The sequence below is a fragment of the Cololabis saira genome, chromosome 17, assembly GCF_033807715.1.
Source record: "Cololabis saira isolate AMF1-May2022 chromosome 17, fColSai1.1, whole genome shotgun sequence".
NCBI classification, from domain to species: domain Eukaryota; kingdom Metazoa; phylum Chordata; class Actinopteri; order Beloniformes; family Belonidae; genus Cololabis; species Cololabis saira.
In genome coordinates, this window is record NC_084603.1 from 15118167 (window position 1) to 15136374 (window position 18208).

General features: G+C 39.8%; 1 protein-coding gene across 1 annotated transcript in view; it reads left to right on the forward strand.

Moving 5' to 3' along the window:
- vwc2 (von Willebrand factor C domain containing 2) overlaps positions 1-16737 on the forward strand; it is a 37574-nt gene extending 20837 nt beyond the window's left edge. Inside the window, exon 4 of the mRNA XM_061745071.1 lies at positions 15557-16737. Coding sequence (XP_061601055.1) covers positions 15557-15708 — 152 coding nt within the window. The 3' untranslated portion in view covers positions 15709-16737. The remainder of the gene's footprint in view (positions 1-15556) is intronic.
- The last annotated feature ends 1471 nt before the right edge of the window (positions 16738-18208 follow it).

Below are 18208 nucleotides of genomic sequence, written 5' to 3' on the forward strand. Positions count from 1 at the left end.
GGCGGTGATGAAATACTCGCAACGTGGTTAGCGAAGGTTGACAGATAGTTCTTCTGGTTCTGTTGTTTGTCTTGCCCACAGATGTTGTTTGAGTCGAAGCAGATGCTAAGACCTCCACGGATCTCTGATGCCTCCAAAGTGTCACATCAAAGCTGAGCTCATTAATGGGAAAGAATTAGCATCATCCAGATGTGTGAAATGCAACCAGAACGGAAAGGAAATTATTTTACAATCTTTTATTATATACATTATATATTTCCAAAGTGCGCAGAGAAGGAAGAGAGTTTGGGTTGAATAATTCAACAAGTCTCCTATTCTGTTTTGAAACCCTTGCACTCGCGATGAAAATCACAGTCAAGTAGTTCACTATATGATAAGCTCATCAATTTTGCACAGGCATTATCTTAGCCTTTCAGGACTGCGAAATCGATGCTCATGGCAGCGCACCCTGCTGAAGATGTTGCTTGTATGCAATGAGACACTTGGGGAAGAGCCAGGGGTGGAAGATGAAAGTAAGAGGTATCGCTAACATCCACCCCAGACAGTTGTTCATGAATATCAAAGAACAGCTGTGAATGGAGGCAGGTTCTCATCGTTTTTTTCATTCATTATCTTCAAGCACTGGAACACATTGCAATTAAACGGTTTCATACCCTCTAAAGTTTGTGACAATCGTTCGCTCACCGCAGTGGAGTTTAATTTAAGGATGATGACTCTGGGAGAAAGTTTCTAGTCAGAGCTATAGGAAGGGGCAGAGAGCACGTTCGGTATTGGAGTTCTCTTTCTTCTTCCTCGCTGCAATTATTGTGGACGTGTCGCGTATCGGTGAGGACATGGAAGCGCTCCAGACTCTTTTCCTCCTCTACTTTTTGAGCAAAGCTAAAGTCGATGTTAAATGAAGTCGCTGTCACCGGCACCTCCGCCGTAGCTCCATCCCTCTTGCCCCCTTTGCTCTTGCCGGGTATTGCCGTGGCAACGCATGAGGAAACGAACGGTGCTCAAGACTCAGACGTTAGGGTCAGTACTAATCTGGGAGGGTGGCGGGTGATAAACAGCCTGAACCGAGGCCAAAATCCCGTCAAACTGAGCAGCATGAGACATGGTTGCCTGGATGCCAAAAGGGATACAGACCCATTTAAATTAAGAGACGCATGATTCATAGAGGGGTCTGTTCAGATGTGGCAGCCTTTATGTTTTTAATGGAATACATAAAAAAAAACAGGAGTCAAAGGAAAATTGTTTATATGGATGTAAAATGATGTGCTTTAAAGGGTTTTTAGTCACGTAATAGATGATTAGTGCGGCAAATAGAGTTGTTCTTAATAAATGGACGCATAAAAAACAACATGTTTAAAAGAAGCAAAATATGATAAAACGTTTTTAAACAGTTTACTAGTGAAGTTATTGACAAATTGGAACTATTTGCCTCTATTTAGGATTTTTCTTTTTTTTTTTTTTATTTAAAAATACGGCGGAGTATTAGGGCCAAACTTAGACAAAAAAAAAAAGGAAATTACAAGAATAAAGTCATAATGTTGCGAGAATAAAGTCGTAATAGAATAAAGTCTTAATATTACGAGGATAAAGTCGTAACATTACGAGAATAAAGTCGTAATTTATGAGAATAAAGTCGTAATATTACGAGAATAAACTTGTAACATTACGAGAATAAAGTAATATGAGAATAAAGTCGTCATATTATGAGAATAAAGTCGTCATATTATGAGAATAAAGTCGTAATATTACAAGAATAAAGTGTTAATTTATGAGAACTCGAACAGGAAGAGTGTGTTAAAATGTTGAATATTGAGCATCTTGTGAATTTATATATTTATAATATATTTAATATTACGATTTTATTCTCGTAATATTACGACTTTATTCTCATATTATGACTTTATTTTCATAATTTCCTTCTTTTTTTTTCTTAGTTTGGCCCTAATACTCCGTCGTATAAAAAGCCATGACGAAAATGATCTATATGCTTTTTTGGGAACAAAAAAACCCAAACATTAATCACACAGATTAAACTGTTAGCCAGGCCTCTGAGCTCGGGAGGCTCCTGTGCTTTCACTTCCTGAGATAAAAAAAACGCTTCTCAAAAATCTTATTTACTGATACGGATGTTTTGGAGTATTTTTGCTGTACGTTTTCTGATTGTTTGGAACGTCCAAAGCAGGTTTTTTCAGCTCCTCTCTGAAGATTTATGCCTGGTGTGACAGACGTGATTGAGCACTTTGAGCAATCCTGATGGTTCCTGATAAATCTGTGCAATTCTGCCGCCGACAGCTCAGGGGAGAAATCCCTGGCAAAAACTCCTCTCCTACAAGACACTCTCATTAGAGCTTACTTATCCCTTTTAAAATCTCAAAATCTCACCAGGACAAAAGGAAGCCTTTGGTCATCAATCCAAAACAGATCTCGGTACAGTGATGTGGCTTTGGTGTGATGATGGAAGAAGGGAAACGGGAATCCAAAAAGTATAACCATCGAGGGAGGCTCAACGAAGAGAGTAAGCTGTGGTCCAAATCGTTCCCCATTGATCTTTACATCGTCACCACGTGTCGGGCCGAGTTCGGCGTGCCTGCTGTCACGCGTTGTTTGGAAAAACTGAAATCTGATGTCAGTTCTCACCACGTATCACACACATATCTTATCTGGGACGACGTACTGATACGACTTTTGATCTGAAAGATGGAATCGATTACATCCATGTTTCCACACAGCGCTGGAATAAACATGAACAGAAATAAAAATCAGACGTAGGTCACAAAAACATAGGCAAACACGAGATCCTGGAGACGATTGAAGAAAGACATTCTGTTCATTTATCCCTGCGTTTGGCGGCTTTAATGCCAATAATCAAAACCTCTTACATGCATTACTGAACACAGGATATTAATCATTTTGAGCAAAAAAGTATGACAACAAAAGAATGACAAAATGTATAGTTTGATCTTTATGTGTTGACTTATTTCAATATTCAATTTCTGGCCAGAATAAACTAGTCGAACAAAAAGTCAATATACAACTGAATTAGTTCAAACTCTAATTGCTGCCAGCTTGTAAATGACTTAATCACTTCAGTTTACATCAAACATAATAACAAGGAGAGGAAAACGAGGTGTGCCGTGCCCGCTGATTTATGCAGTCCATCTTTTTTGCTGTAAATCACAAAAGTAATCAGGAATATTGATTAGAATTTCATTAAATATTGTAGATTGTCTGCAAAGAGAAAGTAGGACACTTACAAATGCACAAAAGAGATCATTTTTCTTTCATTGTTCCCCTTTTTGTGCAGTCTTTTCATCAGACCACTATATTTTTATGATCTAAAGGCTATTTTCTATTACTGGACATCACAGCTTTGATTACGCTGGAGAAAAGGTCACAATAATGAAGCTAATATTCACATTATGTCTTAGCCATTATAGCCGCCGAATGGGTTCTGGCTTTGTTCCGCTTGTTAGGTGTTATTTTCTCAATTCTCTTCCGAGGAATAGTCAATATTAAAGATACTTTTATTCCTTAGCCAAAAAGTAATAATAATAATGATGAAAAGAGAGACAGAGGGAACTAAAACTAAACCAGAAGATGAAGTTGGATTTATGTCGAGGCTTTAAATCAAGCGTCTTCAAGGCTTGAGTTTACGAGGGTCTCCTGCCACCTGGACGCCGCTGTGACAGCTGGCGAGGGTTTGTAGCTCCGTCCTTGCAAAGGATGACGGTTATGACATCGGCCCACTTGCGTTGCAGCGCAGGAGTTCAGCCACGAAGATTATTAACGGTCGCAAGAGCTAATAAAGTGTACAAACAAAACCCTGCTTGAGATGGAACCTCCATAAAGTCTAAGTCTGCAGCATCCAGCCGTTTCTTTCCCAAACATCCTGAGAGATGTGATGCATTTTCTTCTCGAATCCAGCAAAGTTCTCCTGCCCCCTGATTTTACAAAGCGCTGTCATTTTTATTCCACATTTATAATGCAAATGTACACCACAAGTGCATTAGGATGAGTGATTACTGCTATTTTCTATTTACTTTTTAATGCAGCTCTGCAGGTTTTTTAACATTTCAGGATTAAGGCCTGCGATGATCAGGACGTGTCCCTGTTTTTTCCTGGTCCATTATTCGGCAACCGTTACAGAGCCAAAAGCCACAGGTGCTAATGGCTATGTCTTTCACACACTTCCCATGCCAACTTCTAACAGGCTGTGCTGACAGTTTGGGTCCAACTGTTCTTGCACATGAACAGTCCATTTGTCTCTGCCTCTCCGGATGCCACTGAAAAAGCTCTTGTGAAGTCTTGCGCGCCCATGAAAATCTTTTTTTTCCCGCTGCAGAAACGTGAGGCAGAAAGACAGAGAGAGTGCTGTAGAGCTGGCATATATATTATATTAATGAAGGGACGACGCAAAAAAGGTGGGCGTGAGACGAATGGCAGAATATTAGGGTGACGGCGATGAGTAAGCATAGTGGCGGCAAATCCATGCATTAATTAGCACAAATGAGTGTCACCCAGCTGACTGGATGATGTATTTTAATCCCAGCTCCAGAGGGAACTGCTTTCTATTTATGAGGAGAATTACGAGATTATTTGTTGCATTTTCCCATGTGAGCACATACTTGACATGTGCGCCTTTTATTTGATTTCTTTGTGTTGTAAATGCTGCTAATGATGATGAATCAGCAGCGACAGCAGCTCAGGCCGCAGGATGAGTTGTTATTCAGATAGGCTGTGCGCGTGTTCATCTGAAGACTTATAAATGTGTTAGGCTTGACATTTTGACGGCCCTCTGCAAACTGTTCGCATTGATTGATGTGCCAGCGCACTCCTTCTGGGTGTTGCCGCCCGATGAAATGCGGTGGCTGCAGCTGAAAGACTCCCCATTTATCAGCATCTTAATTATACAACAGAGTGGCTGTAGACCTTGTTAGACCCAGGGAAAAATAGCCATTGTTATGTGCTACCTGATGTCGTGGAAGCCGGACCTGCTGTGTCTATATTTTGCTGAAGAGCTTGAGTGATAATCAGAGGTGTCACGTAACAAAGTACAAATACTTTGTTACCTTACTTAAGTACAAATTTTGGTTATCTATACTTCACTGGAGTAATTATTTTTCAGACGACTTTTTACTTTTACTCCTTACATTTTCACGCAATTATCTGTACTTTTTACTCCTTACATTTTAAAAACAGCCTCGTTACTCTATTTCATTTCGGCCTTTAAAAAAAACTATCCAGTTAAATTGCTCCATCCGGATAGAGTGAATTTGGTTGTGGTTGTTTCAGATGTTCTTGTCCAGTTTTGTTCTTACATCCGTTCCCTCAGATTCCTGCAACTAAACTTGGATGTACGTTCCAATAAAGGTTAGGATAAATGATAACATGCCTCTGAAGTTTGACTTTTTGCACCATTACAATACTTATAGGCAACTAGTCATCATATCTCCTGCTCTCTGAAACACATGTTAATGCTCAATAGTACACATATATGCTTCTTTAATATATTTACATTATACTAAGATGCATTCATTTTCAATGGCTTTTGTCCTTAATGGCTTTTTTCCCCCTTACATTACTTTTACTTTTATAATTTAGGTAGTTTTGAAACCAGTACTTTTATACTTTTACTTGAGTAAAAAACTTGAGTTGATACTTCAACTTCTACAGGAGTATTTTTAAACTCTAGTATCTATACTTCTACCTGAGTAATGAATGTGAATACTGAAGACACCTCTGGTGATGATGGATAATGGATGATTTATGAGCACTTTTTAAAAATGTTTACCCCCCAGCCACTGGTCATGTACAAAATCTCCCCATCTCATATGTTTTCTGTTATAAAAGAACACATTTATGTTCTGGTTTTGTTGGCTTTTCTTCAAAAAGGTGTTGCAGATACAATAAAACGCCACAATAAGATGGACTCCAGCGGCCGGCCCAGTTTTTAACCTCTACCAACTATCAGAACTTCCATTATTGAGAGTCAATTTCCTACAAAATAGCAGAAAAAGCTGTCCCTTGGGGGTGTACTTCTTATTCAAGCACTGCTTAATTAGTTTTTTTTATGCACGGTTCACACTCTGCGCTCTCCAACCTCGGGGTTATGGAAGGAGAGAAGCCGCCTTCAGCAAGACGTGCGCTTTACAAGTTGTGAAGATGATCTAAGGAGTGTGAAATAAAATGTAATTGAATGCCTCTCATGTGGACGCTGAAAATCGAAGCAAACATTAAGGCCGAATAGAAAAATGCTCGAAATGAAGGTCTGAAAATCCAGACGGAGACCGTGGAGGAGATAAACGGTCCTTAAGAATTCGCTGTAATCACCGTAATACCCAAGATGCATCTCTGTCCTGCTGGGAGCTCGGAGTTTGAGAGTAAAAAACGCTGCTCAGTCTGAACCATGAATGGCCGCTGAAGGGCATCTAATGATGGCCGCTGGAAAATCTATTTTTTAGCAGGTAGAAAGTCAAATTGTGATTAATGGCAGCTTGGGAGCCTAAAAATCGTTAGCAATTGCAACTTTAAGGGGATCCCAGTGAAGAGTCGTCATCTCTGTGTTAAATAAGATCAACAGGCTTGCTGCCATGGCGCCTGTGTGTCCATCATTTTTCCAGTGTCTCCTATATTTCCATAACCAGGACACTATTTTGGGAAGCGATCAATGAAAGCCCAGATGTGAGAGCCCATTTTCCATCGAGAGACGCTAAATGTAGGGTGGCATGTTCAGTTTGCTCTCGTCTCTGACTGACTGCACTCAGGCTCGCTGGGATGTCAGGAAGGAACGGCTGACGCTCCTAAACGCCGTCATAGCAACAGATACGGCAGCTGGAAGTAGTAAAATGTTTAAACCTTTGTAATTATGAATGCGTTTTTTCTAGATTTCTACAATTCATTTTTTTAATCGCGATTAATAGCTTGTTGTCCATAGTTAACTTGCAATTAATCGCATATTAATCGCACATTTTTTGCTGTTCTAAATTACCTTTAGGTATTTTTTAAATGTTTTTAATACTGTAAACTACATGAGAAAGGGCAAATATGCTGCTTTATGCCAATGTTTATTCAATTTTCCACAAAAAAAGCTTTTAACCTGAATGTAACATTCCTTCATGAATACAAACACAAATGTAGTCCCCAACTTTACACTTGTAAAGACTCACTTAAGATTCCTTGTTTTTTTAAGCAGCTCAATATAAAACAATGAACCATATGCATCACAAACATTGTACAAGAAGTGCATTGCTCAGTTAAATTTTCCATGTGATTATGTCTAATGTCATATGGAGGAAAATAAAAGGCTCAAAAAATATCCCCTTCTCCTAAGTGGGATCAAAACAGGGGGATACAAAAAATAAATCTCAAACAAGTGCACATGTAACAGCAGCGAGTGTAACTCAACCTATAAAGTGCAGTTGGGTATAATTAACTAATACTTCAGATTATTTCCTCATCTAATGTATTGAGGTGAGGAACCAGCCTCCTTCCCTTATATCTATCCAGTGTTGTCTGCTTTTGACAGGGGGGGGGTTTGGCTCTCTGCATTGGTCGTGTGTTTGGCTGCAAGTGGTATTTGAGACTCAAGGTACTTCGATGGTAAATCATTTCAAATCGACATGCAAATAACTTTAGTCTTGTCCAGCGAACCATCTGACATCTTTTTGAAAGTTAACTAGCCGTTCAAACTAGGGCTGGGCGATATATCGAGATTTTAATATATATCGATATATTTTCAAACTCGATATGGTACGAGACAATATCGTTTATATCGATTATTTAAAAAAAAATATATATATTTTTTTTTTATGATTTTGATATAGCTTATTTTGTGACAAATTGACTTGAATGTTTTATTTGAGATTTGCACAAATGTTTTGTTATTTGCACAACTGTCAACCTCAGTGGAAAAGTCTGCCTGTTACTGTCTACACTGTATTAATTGCACAGTGTATTTTAATTTAATTGTTATGCAGGAAAGGGATATTTGTTTTATTTTATTCAAGAAGCATTGTTATTCTATATATGCAGGCAGTTTATTTTTATTTCATTTGTTTTATACATTTTGATATTGTGCAGACCTCTGTTAATAAAGGAACCTGTGTGACATTTGGCACAAGGCTTTGTATTAAAACTGACTGTTTTTTTAAGGGTTTGCCTCAGAAAAAATGAAGCTAACAGAGATGCTATGCTATAATGCTTTGGGGGAAACCCCAATTATGGCACAGAAAAAATATCGATATATATAGAGTATCGCCATTCAGCTAGAAAATATCGAGATATGACTTTTGGTCCATATCGCCCAGCCCTAGTTCAAACGTCCCTTTTCATTCTCCATCTTTCAGTTCACCATACTTTTCCACAAACTACAGGTGCCGTCGAGCGCCAGAAATTATATAATGCGCGTTTTTTTTTGTTTTTTTTTATCCTGCACGTTAATCGTGCATTAAAAAAAAATTGTCGGCGTTAAGAGGACGTTAAGTGTTATTAACGCGTTAACTTTGACAGCCCTAGTTTTTTCCTGTCCTTAGTCTTTGTGGAGAGCTAAAGCCAGTGGCTGCTCACATTCACAAAAGGTTTGACCTCTGTTGACCTCTCCTCCGAGCAGTTTATTCAGCTCCAGGTGTATAAATCATCGTCGGGACATTGACACATTGTGAATTGTTGAAATCGTATATAAATCACGCGTCCACTCGCTCCTCCTTTGGTCTGTTTGGTCCTTCGTCAGCTGTATGTCATGCTGGATGTTTTAAATCCCGTGAATCAAGGTGTGACTGGTTGTCAAAGCACCGGTGGACGAGCGTTGGAGCTGCATTATTAGCCAGATTATGATGCCTTTTTCCCCCTCATTAAACACAGACGGCTGCATTTACGCCTCATCCGTCTTCTCTAACCACAACGTGGATATTTCTGTCCCCAAAAGAGCATCGCTTGTCCTTGAGATATACATGGATGGACAGCTGAGGCTTGACCTGGAGATCTGGTCAAGACACCTGAAACCAGGAATAAGTCTCTCCTGCGCTGAGGGACGCTTTCGAAAATACTAAAAGAGACTCAGACACTGCAGAAACTAATTTCTAAGAAAGTAAAAACCCCTTGTTTCAAGAAAGTTAAGGTATTATTTTAGACTATTTTGATAGTTTGAAGAATTTTTGTGCATAATAATTTTCTTACCCCACTGGCACAGACAAACTATTAGTGGTTCGTTTTTGAATGTTTCTACTACAGAAAGACAGTCATCGCTTGAAATGAAAAATCTTATGAAAAATGTCCCATTTTAGTTTTACTGTAAAAATAAGGATTTGCAAGGTATTTTTGCTTAAATAAAGACAATTTTGACTAGATTTAGAAATATTAGGCTTATTTCTAGGGTGGCTGTTTTTGCAGCAGAGGTAGAGGTACATCTAAGCTATTTTGACATGTGCAATCATCGTTTTTATGGAAGATAAAATATGTAATTTAATTAGCCAGAGTTGTTTTTGTTTTATTTTTCCCTTAGTTGGCTTATTCCATTCCAAGAAATGTGAAAGTCGTAAATGTAAAATGTACAAGATAGATCTAGATGCTTTAGACTTTAACTGCCAGATCAGTGGATATCACTACTATTTGGTAAATCATCAGATATCTACGTCTGGACTTCTAGACTTAGTGAGAAGTACAGCCAAATTCGTGACTTTTCTTTAACATTTTACAATTATGGCTGGGCAACGAGACCTTTAATCAATATCACAATTAATTGAGCATTTCACCTCAACTGCAGTTAATGAATAGTTACTCTTTTTGTGTTGCTTTATCGTTTGCCCTCATAGATCCCTGAATTATTAAAACAGTTTTTTTTCTAATGAAAGTGGACATAGCTTTGTGATTTTAAAGTAAACTGAAGGGAAAGAGACACAGACAAACTATTAGTGGTTCGTTTTTGAATTTTTCTACTACAGAAAGACAGTCATCGCTTGAAATGAAAAATCTTATGAAAAATGTCCCATTTTAGTTTTACTGTAAACAGAAGGATTTGCAAGGTAAAAGAGAAAATAAATTATTTGCAAAGAATTCTCACTACATATTTAGACGGCTCCACAAAATGGCAACGACGCTGTGATAGTGATAGTGGCTCGCCATTGGCTGAGCCGACTGTCAATCAATCATATTAGAATAAATGTATTGGTTGATATAAACTCTCCTGGCGTGGTACAAAAAAATTAACCTCCCTCAGAATAGTCATGGACGTGAAATGAAACAATTGAAATCAAGATGGTCTTTTGAACCAGGCTGCTAATGTGATTTAATAACGCTCATTTTGTCCATGGCTTTACAATTTAATTTGAACTTTATTGAATCATTACTCGAAAGTTCTGTTAAATGGCGGGTCACACAAACCATCTTGTGACTCTGATGAAGGCGAAAGGAATCACTGAAACATGTCAGGTATTTAAAAAGCCCCAAAATTCACAAATTATGCTGTAAATGTGTTTATATCTGCTCTAAAGTTGGACATTTTAACATGGGGGTCAATGGAGATTGACTCGCTTGTGCAGCCGGCCTCTAGAGGTCAGTCGAGGAAGTGCAACAAAACTTAGTCCGGCATGGGTGGTTGGCGTATGGTTTGTACCAGGGGTCTGCAACCCAAAATGTTGAAAGAGCCATATTGGACCAAAAACACAAAAAACAAATATTTCTGAAGTGAAAAATGAAAAGTCTCGTATAAGCCTTAGAATGAAGGCAACACATGCTGCATGTTTCTATATTAGTTATAACCGGGGGAAGATTTTTTTTTTCATTATGGACTTCGAGAAAAAAGTCGAAATGTCGAGAAAAAAGTAGAAATGTCAAGATTAATGTTGAAGTACTATCTTGAGAAAAAAGTCAAAATGTTGAGACAAAAGTCGAAATGTCGAGAAAAAAGCCGAAATGTTGAGGAAAAAAGTCGAAAATGTTGAGAAAAAAGTCGAAATGTCGAGAAAAAAGTCAAAATTTCGTGAAAAAAGTCAAAATTTCGAGAAAAAAGCCAAAATGTCGAAAAAGGAAAAAGGGTGAAAAAAAGAGAAAAAAGGAAAAAAAAGAAAAGAAGAAAAAAAAAAAAAGGTCAAACATTTTTGAAAAAGCTCCAAGAGCCACTAGGGCGGCGCTAAAGAGCCGCGGGTTGCCGACCCCTGGTTTGTACTAATCCAGCGTCAACTAGACACAACAGTCATTTTTGACCATTTAATCAATATGTGGAACTTGATATTCTGCTGTAAATATCTGCAGCTACTTCCACAGGCCTCGGTAGCCACAGCTAACTTTGACATACGTCAGCTTTCCAGGCAAAATAGCAAAACTGCTGTTCAGAAGCCACCGGGTCACGTGACTGATGCTTCGACCGTCGTCTAGGTTTGATGCATCATGAAACCAAGACAGATCAGCTGAACACTGGAAACTCACATCATCCCAGTATTTCTCTCATGCTGCTGCGATAACTGTCACAGAAAGCAAAAAAAACATAATGGCACAAGAGAAGAAATACTTTGAAAGCATGACAGGAAGTAAACTACGCTCAAGATCAGAGAAACCAAAAAAATAGAAGCCAAAGCCAAAACTAAAATAGAGCTGGACATCGTGACAGTGTGGGACAATTCTGAGCCACCGTTCAAGGAACTGATAGATGAAAGAAGATTTAAAGCTGCAAGCAGCGATGAACGGGCCCTCGTGCGTGCAATTTTCACCAATAAAGGTCAAGGACTCAAAACTAAGTCCGATGACACCACCCATGACTCTTCAAAAACCATTCAAAAGTTATGGCAGAAAATAGGAACTATCAAATATCGACCAATCAGAAGAAGGGGCTAATTTGCACCAATTAAAGTGAAGGAGTCAAAGCCGAGTCCGATGACACCACCCACAACTCTCTATGTCATATGGACCATTCAGATGAAGGGGGGAGGACGCTTTTTGGCGTCTTTTGACTGAGAAAAGTAAGGCTTGGTGTCGCAGGATGGAGACGCACATTTTGATGTATAACACACCTGGGTGCACGTTACGGTTCGGGCCGCATTAACGGCTGAAGAAATGGCATGAATTGCACCAAAATTACACGATTAATTCAAAATGGCCGACTTCCTGTTCGGTTTCGGCCATGGCGCCAAGAGACTTTTCTTGCGACGTGATACGGGTGTGTACCGATTTTCGTGCATGTACGTCAAACCGTATTGTGGGGCTTGAGGTTTTCTAGGGGGCGCTGTTGAGCCATTAGGCCACACCCATTAATGCAAACCATGAAATATCAAATTTTTCGCCAGGCCTGACTTGCGTGCAAAACTTGGTGACTTTTGGGGCATGTTTAGGGGGGCAAAAAGGCCCTCATTTCGTCGGAATAAAAATAAAAACGTCTTACTCCTACAGATACAATAGGGCCTTCGCACTGTAAGTGCGAAGGCCCTCATAAATTAACTTCACTATTGAGGCTTTGGGTGCATTGATGCAGTTTTCATGAGAGAGAGTTGGAGATAAGAAAAACCTGTAAAGGGATGTCACGTTGAAACTTAGAAGGATGCAAATGCAGTGTTGTGACATCATGATTATTTTAATTAGCATGTGATCTTATCTGGACATTTTATGACGAGTCTAGCTATTTTCTTTTGAAAGTTGCTGAAGGCAGCAGCAGGAGCAGTAATTGATTTAACATTACTGTGCGCTCTCAGCACCTTAAATTAGCAAGACACTCTCTTTATCAGTGACTTGCAGACTTAAATGAACCTTAAAAGTGACATTATCTCGTTAGTCACTGGAAATTACTTGCACCAGGGCAAGTAGCATCAACAAATGCCAGCATATGAGCTATACCTGTTCAGGGAATTTACTTGTCCCCAGAAGAAATGGTTCTTATATAGTAAGAATTGTTTACTTTAGCCAAGTAACTGCTTTCATGGACAGGTTATAAATGAAGTGTCCCCCAGACGTTAGGGAAAATGAAATACACATAATCATAATGTCGACACGTCTACTTGGAGGATACGGTTCCTGGTATTTCGTCTATTTTATAGACTACATTGGTTTGGTAATGAAATCGTTTCTTTTAGTGTTATACCTGCGTGTAGACGGACACATATATTGTCTGTTTTGTAAGTTTCCAACTAAATGTGTCCTTCAAGCAGCACAAAAAAGCTATCTTTCCTCACGCTGCGTGTTGTGAAACTGAATAAGTCCTTGGTTGATCATGCGGCAGGAAACACAAATATGTGCAACCTCAAACGCAAAATATGTTGTTTTTCCTTTTTTTTTTTATCGTAAATTACCTGTCAATTGTAAGGTTTGTGGTCCGATCCCTGGCCTTCACAGTCCACACGTGCCCTTGGCAACACTGAGGCCTACATTATCCTCAAAACATTCAACTGTGCGAGTGTGGAAAGTAGAAAAAAAGCTACATCATAGATGAAAAGAGAAATGTAAGAAGTGCTGTATGAGTGTTTATGTGAATTTGGCCTGTAGTAGAAAATGCTTTTGAGCGCTCAAAAGCACTAGAAAAGGACTATATAAATATGATCCAGTTCTTCTCCGTGTATGCAGAGCCGTAGCATCCTCCAGCAGCTGTTCATTTAATTTGACCGGAGCACTGATTCCTCAGAATAAAATCACGGGCGCTCAGGAAAGTCATGCATTTTCAATGAGTGAAATGAGAGCCTGACCTCAACAGGGTAACGTAACACGAGACAGACAAATAAATCCGTAAGACCAATCTGAAATTCCATTTTCAAGCATATAGTCCATGGGCCAGACCAGATATCAGCACCACTCAAGGTGACCAAACTTACTTATGATTTTTGAAAATATCCATGTCTGTAGATGATATTTTGGTATGATAACCTTCCTGAGTGGCAGCTGGATCAGAGTTATCAGCTCATGAAGTTACCACCCCCTTCAGGTTAATTGATGATTCTAAATTGGGTATATTATACATTTCCTGAATCCTTATGGTCCTGTGAGTATTCCAGTTTTTGTATTTTTTTTTTTTTGGTATTTTTTGTATTTTGTGTCTCTAATCTTTATAAAACTAAGCTGGTTCCTTATCTCATTGTTATGTTCTTTATGTATTTGCATGATAAAGACCAGTTTGTGACATCAGCCTAGTGGCTGTTATAGTTTCATAGGAGCCTAATGATCTACTTTAAGGCTCACAATGATCTGTAACAACAATATAGTATTGGTATATTATACATTTCCTGAATCCTTATGGTCCTGTGAGTATTCCAGTTTTTGTATTTTGTGTCTCTGTTGTTCCTAGATGACACAGGGCTAAAAGATAGTATATCATTTAGGCGAAAATTGTGTAAAAATGTGTGTTGTTTATAGTTTAAAGGGCCGCAGTGACCTCTATGTTGGTCAGAAAGATTCACATCTTAGCTTGAATGAATGCTTAAAAGGTCCCCTTTAAAAAGGTATTGTGACATCATTTTTAACATGCTTTTAACACTATTAAAAGTCTTGGCCAACATCCCTCAAATGTGTCTAAAAGAGTGTAACAAGAAAAACTTCACTCCAGTACTCCATGCCTGGCTTTTTATGACGGTGTTTTTTTGCGCCGTGAAAAACGCTTCCTTTTCCCCCTTTCCTGTCAATCATTGCTCCGCTCCTCCTCCAAACCTCCTCCAAGCCAGCCATACGCTCACAGCGGCGTTGGCGAGTTAAGCCGGGAGCGACAGGCGAAGCATGCACGGAAAAGCAGCAGGGAGAACCACAGCAAACAATCATAAAAATAAAGGCATGCAAGCAGCAGTCTCCTTATCTTAAGTCCAGTCAGTGGCCGCGGGTCTTCTTAGCAGTTTTCCTCCGGTGATTAGAACAGAAGAGGCTCTAACAGCTCCGTGTTAAGCCTGATTTATGGTTCCGCGTTAAATCGACGCAGAGCGTACGCCGTAGGGTTCAGCGTACTGCGCGCGTACTGCGCGCGTCGCTGCGTAACCCTACGCCGTAGGCTCTGCGTCGGTGTAACGCGGAACCATAAATCAGCCTTTATGGTGCGCTGGAGAGGAGAGGAGGCAGGCAGCTGGGTGGAGGGGGCGGTGATTTAGCGGGCCCTGACGTCACGGCCCGCCACCAAACCAGATGAGCCGTTTTTGTATAGTTATGCGGAAAATCCCAGAAAGCACACAATGCACTGAATGTTAAAAGTTCGTTGTTTTTTGGGTGTAATTGATGTCAAGACACCCAACCAAACACAAAAAATCAAGAAAAATGTGTTTTTCATGTCACAATACCTTTAAAATGATACCAAAGAAAATATTGTGAAACATTGACAGATATCCTGTACATGAGTCTAAACCAGGATATGCAGCAGCATCTAAAATGTAATTCTGAAGGGGGTTTTAACTTCATGAGCTGATAACTCTGATCCAACTGCCACTCAGGAAGGTTATCATACCAAAATATCATCTATAGACATGGATCTTTTCAAAAATCACAAGTAAGTTTGGTCACCTTGAGTGGTGCTGACAAGTGAAATGTTGGGCTCTGGCCCCTAGACTAATAACGTGAGTCCCGTTTTCTGCCCTGCACTAGCTTCCCTGTTCTCCTTGTGCGCCTGCAGGGCCCAACTGCTACGCGGATACAGAGGTGATTCCGGCCGGCCGGGAGGTGAAGATCGACGACTGTACGATCTGCTACTGCACCTACGAGGAGGGGACGTGGCAGATCGAGCGCCAGGCCACGTGCAGTAAGAACGAGTGTCAGCGGAGCTAGAGACTGGCACCCACGGGTGGGGGGGGCACCCGTACGCCCGTACGCCCCCAGCCTTTCACCCACCTGGGCCGGACAGCGTTTATACTGCAGACACCCCCCCCCGTATGACTAAGAAATGCTTTTATGAAAGTTTATAATCTGAACACAAAATATCTATTTATGTATGTATTTAATTATTTATGACTATACTAAAATAGGTAGGAGTATGCTGATAGTGGAAAAAAAAAGTATTTTTTATAGCTTCTGTATTTTAATAAGTAATGTATTTGGACCAGAGGTCAATAAAAACAGAATGTAAAGAAACACCCACAGCTGTCTTTGGAGGTGCAAACCTCCGCGTCTCAACACGGCGGTGTCGTCCGGCCCATCCGGCACCGACCCCTCCACCACCAAAGTGCAGATCCCAACATCCGTCTCACAGGGATGGAGATTTGTAGGATGATGAAGTTCAGAGTGAAACAACGGCGAGAAGATGACAGATGGGAATTCAAGAGGACTCGACTGTTTCCTCGATTCTTTTCTCTTTTTTCGATGTTCAAGCGTGCTTTGATTTGAAAGTGCTTTCTTTTGTATTTCTTAGTACTGTGTGTTCATGTTTTAAATAAATACCGACCCGTGCTCTGTAAATGCTCAAAAACGGTACCTTTTTATAGATGAAAGTATTTGTGTTGATGGTGTTTTTTGGATTTACAAAAACGTACCAATTAATAAAAATTGATCACAATCTCACTTGCAGCTTCTGAAAAGGTAGTAACTGGTCCTGGTGCCGTCTTAATCATCCGGCGGTTTAGATGTTCCAGGTTGCCTTTCAACGTGACAAAGCTGAACAAATCCACGCTTCAGATGCATACATGTTTCTGTTTTGAAGTTTTGGGATGAAACCTGTTTGTGTGAAAGCATCTTGTAAATGTTTAATAAGCTGTCGAGGATGTGGAGTTACCTGCTGCCGCTTGGTTTCCAGCAGCTGTAAGCATCGCCACATAAACAAGGAAAGGCTGGAAGTGAGAATACGGAGTTACTAAAGTTCCCTGTGGATTTCTGACTCCGTTAATAACGACCGGAGAGAAGAATTCCGTGCTGCTGATTTGAATTTGATTAAATAATTTAGACAGTGAAAGGTCATCTGTGTTGCTTCGGATTTCTCTTGTTTTCATTTTCAATTTAGGGATGAGGAGTAATGAATGCAGGGCCGCGCGTCCCGCCAACCGAAAGATCAAAATGAAGATGAATAATTCACGTTCAGGTTATGAACCTCCGTAGGCAGGCGGTGGTAAACAGATGCGGGTGTAGTGTTTTTCCTTTTCCCCCTCTTGTGCGAGCAGGCCGGCGCTCTTCGCGTCCCCCTCTGCAGTGCAGCGACCACGCTGCAACACTCTTTGATCAAGAGGTTGCTAGACAACGGTCTCGCATCTCCAGCAGGGAGAAGTGACAGGATGGAGGTAAATGGACCCAAATGCGAGCCCATGCTACTCGGCAGACTTCTCGGAGAGCAGCAGGGGAGCCGGGGCTGAGATCTATTATGGCTCCCCAGCTGGACCCAAGTCCAACTGTAAGAGCCGCTCAGTCTGAACAGGACTTTACTGCGGGATTATTCCCCTGATATCCACTAATCCTCATACAAATGTTCCTTTCTTCCACTTAGAACCATTAGTCATTTCTTATGCTTTTTTGGTTTGTTTTGCTTTTTACATTTTGCACTATTATGGGCTGTAAACGCTCAGGCTACCTTTGTGCTGTGTGTCCACCAGCGGAGTTGTGACCTTGAGCAGGGAAACCATCGGCCACAGCTGACGCTGGTGGCCGGGGCGTGAACTGGCTTTAGTCAAGTTCCCGTTCCACAAACTACGGAAGAGGATTAGGGCCAGGCAGGAGAAAAATAATATTTTAGAGGAGGAAGATTTTTTTTTCATTATGCACTTTGAGAAAAAAGTCGAAATTTCAAGAAAAATGTTGAAATTTCGAGATTAATGTTGAAGTACAATTTTGAGAAAAAAGTTGAAATGTTGAGAAAAAAGTCGAAATGTTGAGAAAAAAGTAGAAATGTCGAGATTAATGTTGAAGTACAATTGTGAGAAAAAAGTTAAAATGTCGAGAAAAAAGTCGAAATGTTGAAAAAAAAGTAGAAATTTCGACATTAATGTTGAAGTACAATTTTGAGAAAAAAGTCGAAATGTTGAGAAAAAGTTGAAATGTCGACATTAATGTTGAAGTACAATTGTGAGAAAAAAGTTGAAATGTTGAGAAAAAAGTTGAAATGTCGAGATTAATGTTGAAGTACAATTGTGAGAAAAAAGTTAAAATGTCGAGAAAAAAGTCGAAATGTTGAAAAAAAAGTAGAAATTTCGACATTAATGTTGAAGTACAATTTTGAGAAAAAAGTCGAAATGTTGAGAAAAAGTCGAAATGTCGACATTAATGTTGAAGTACAATTTTGAGAAAAAAGTCGAAATGTTGAGAAAAAGTCGAAATGTCGACATTAATGTTGAAGTACAATTTTGAG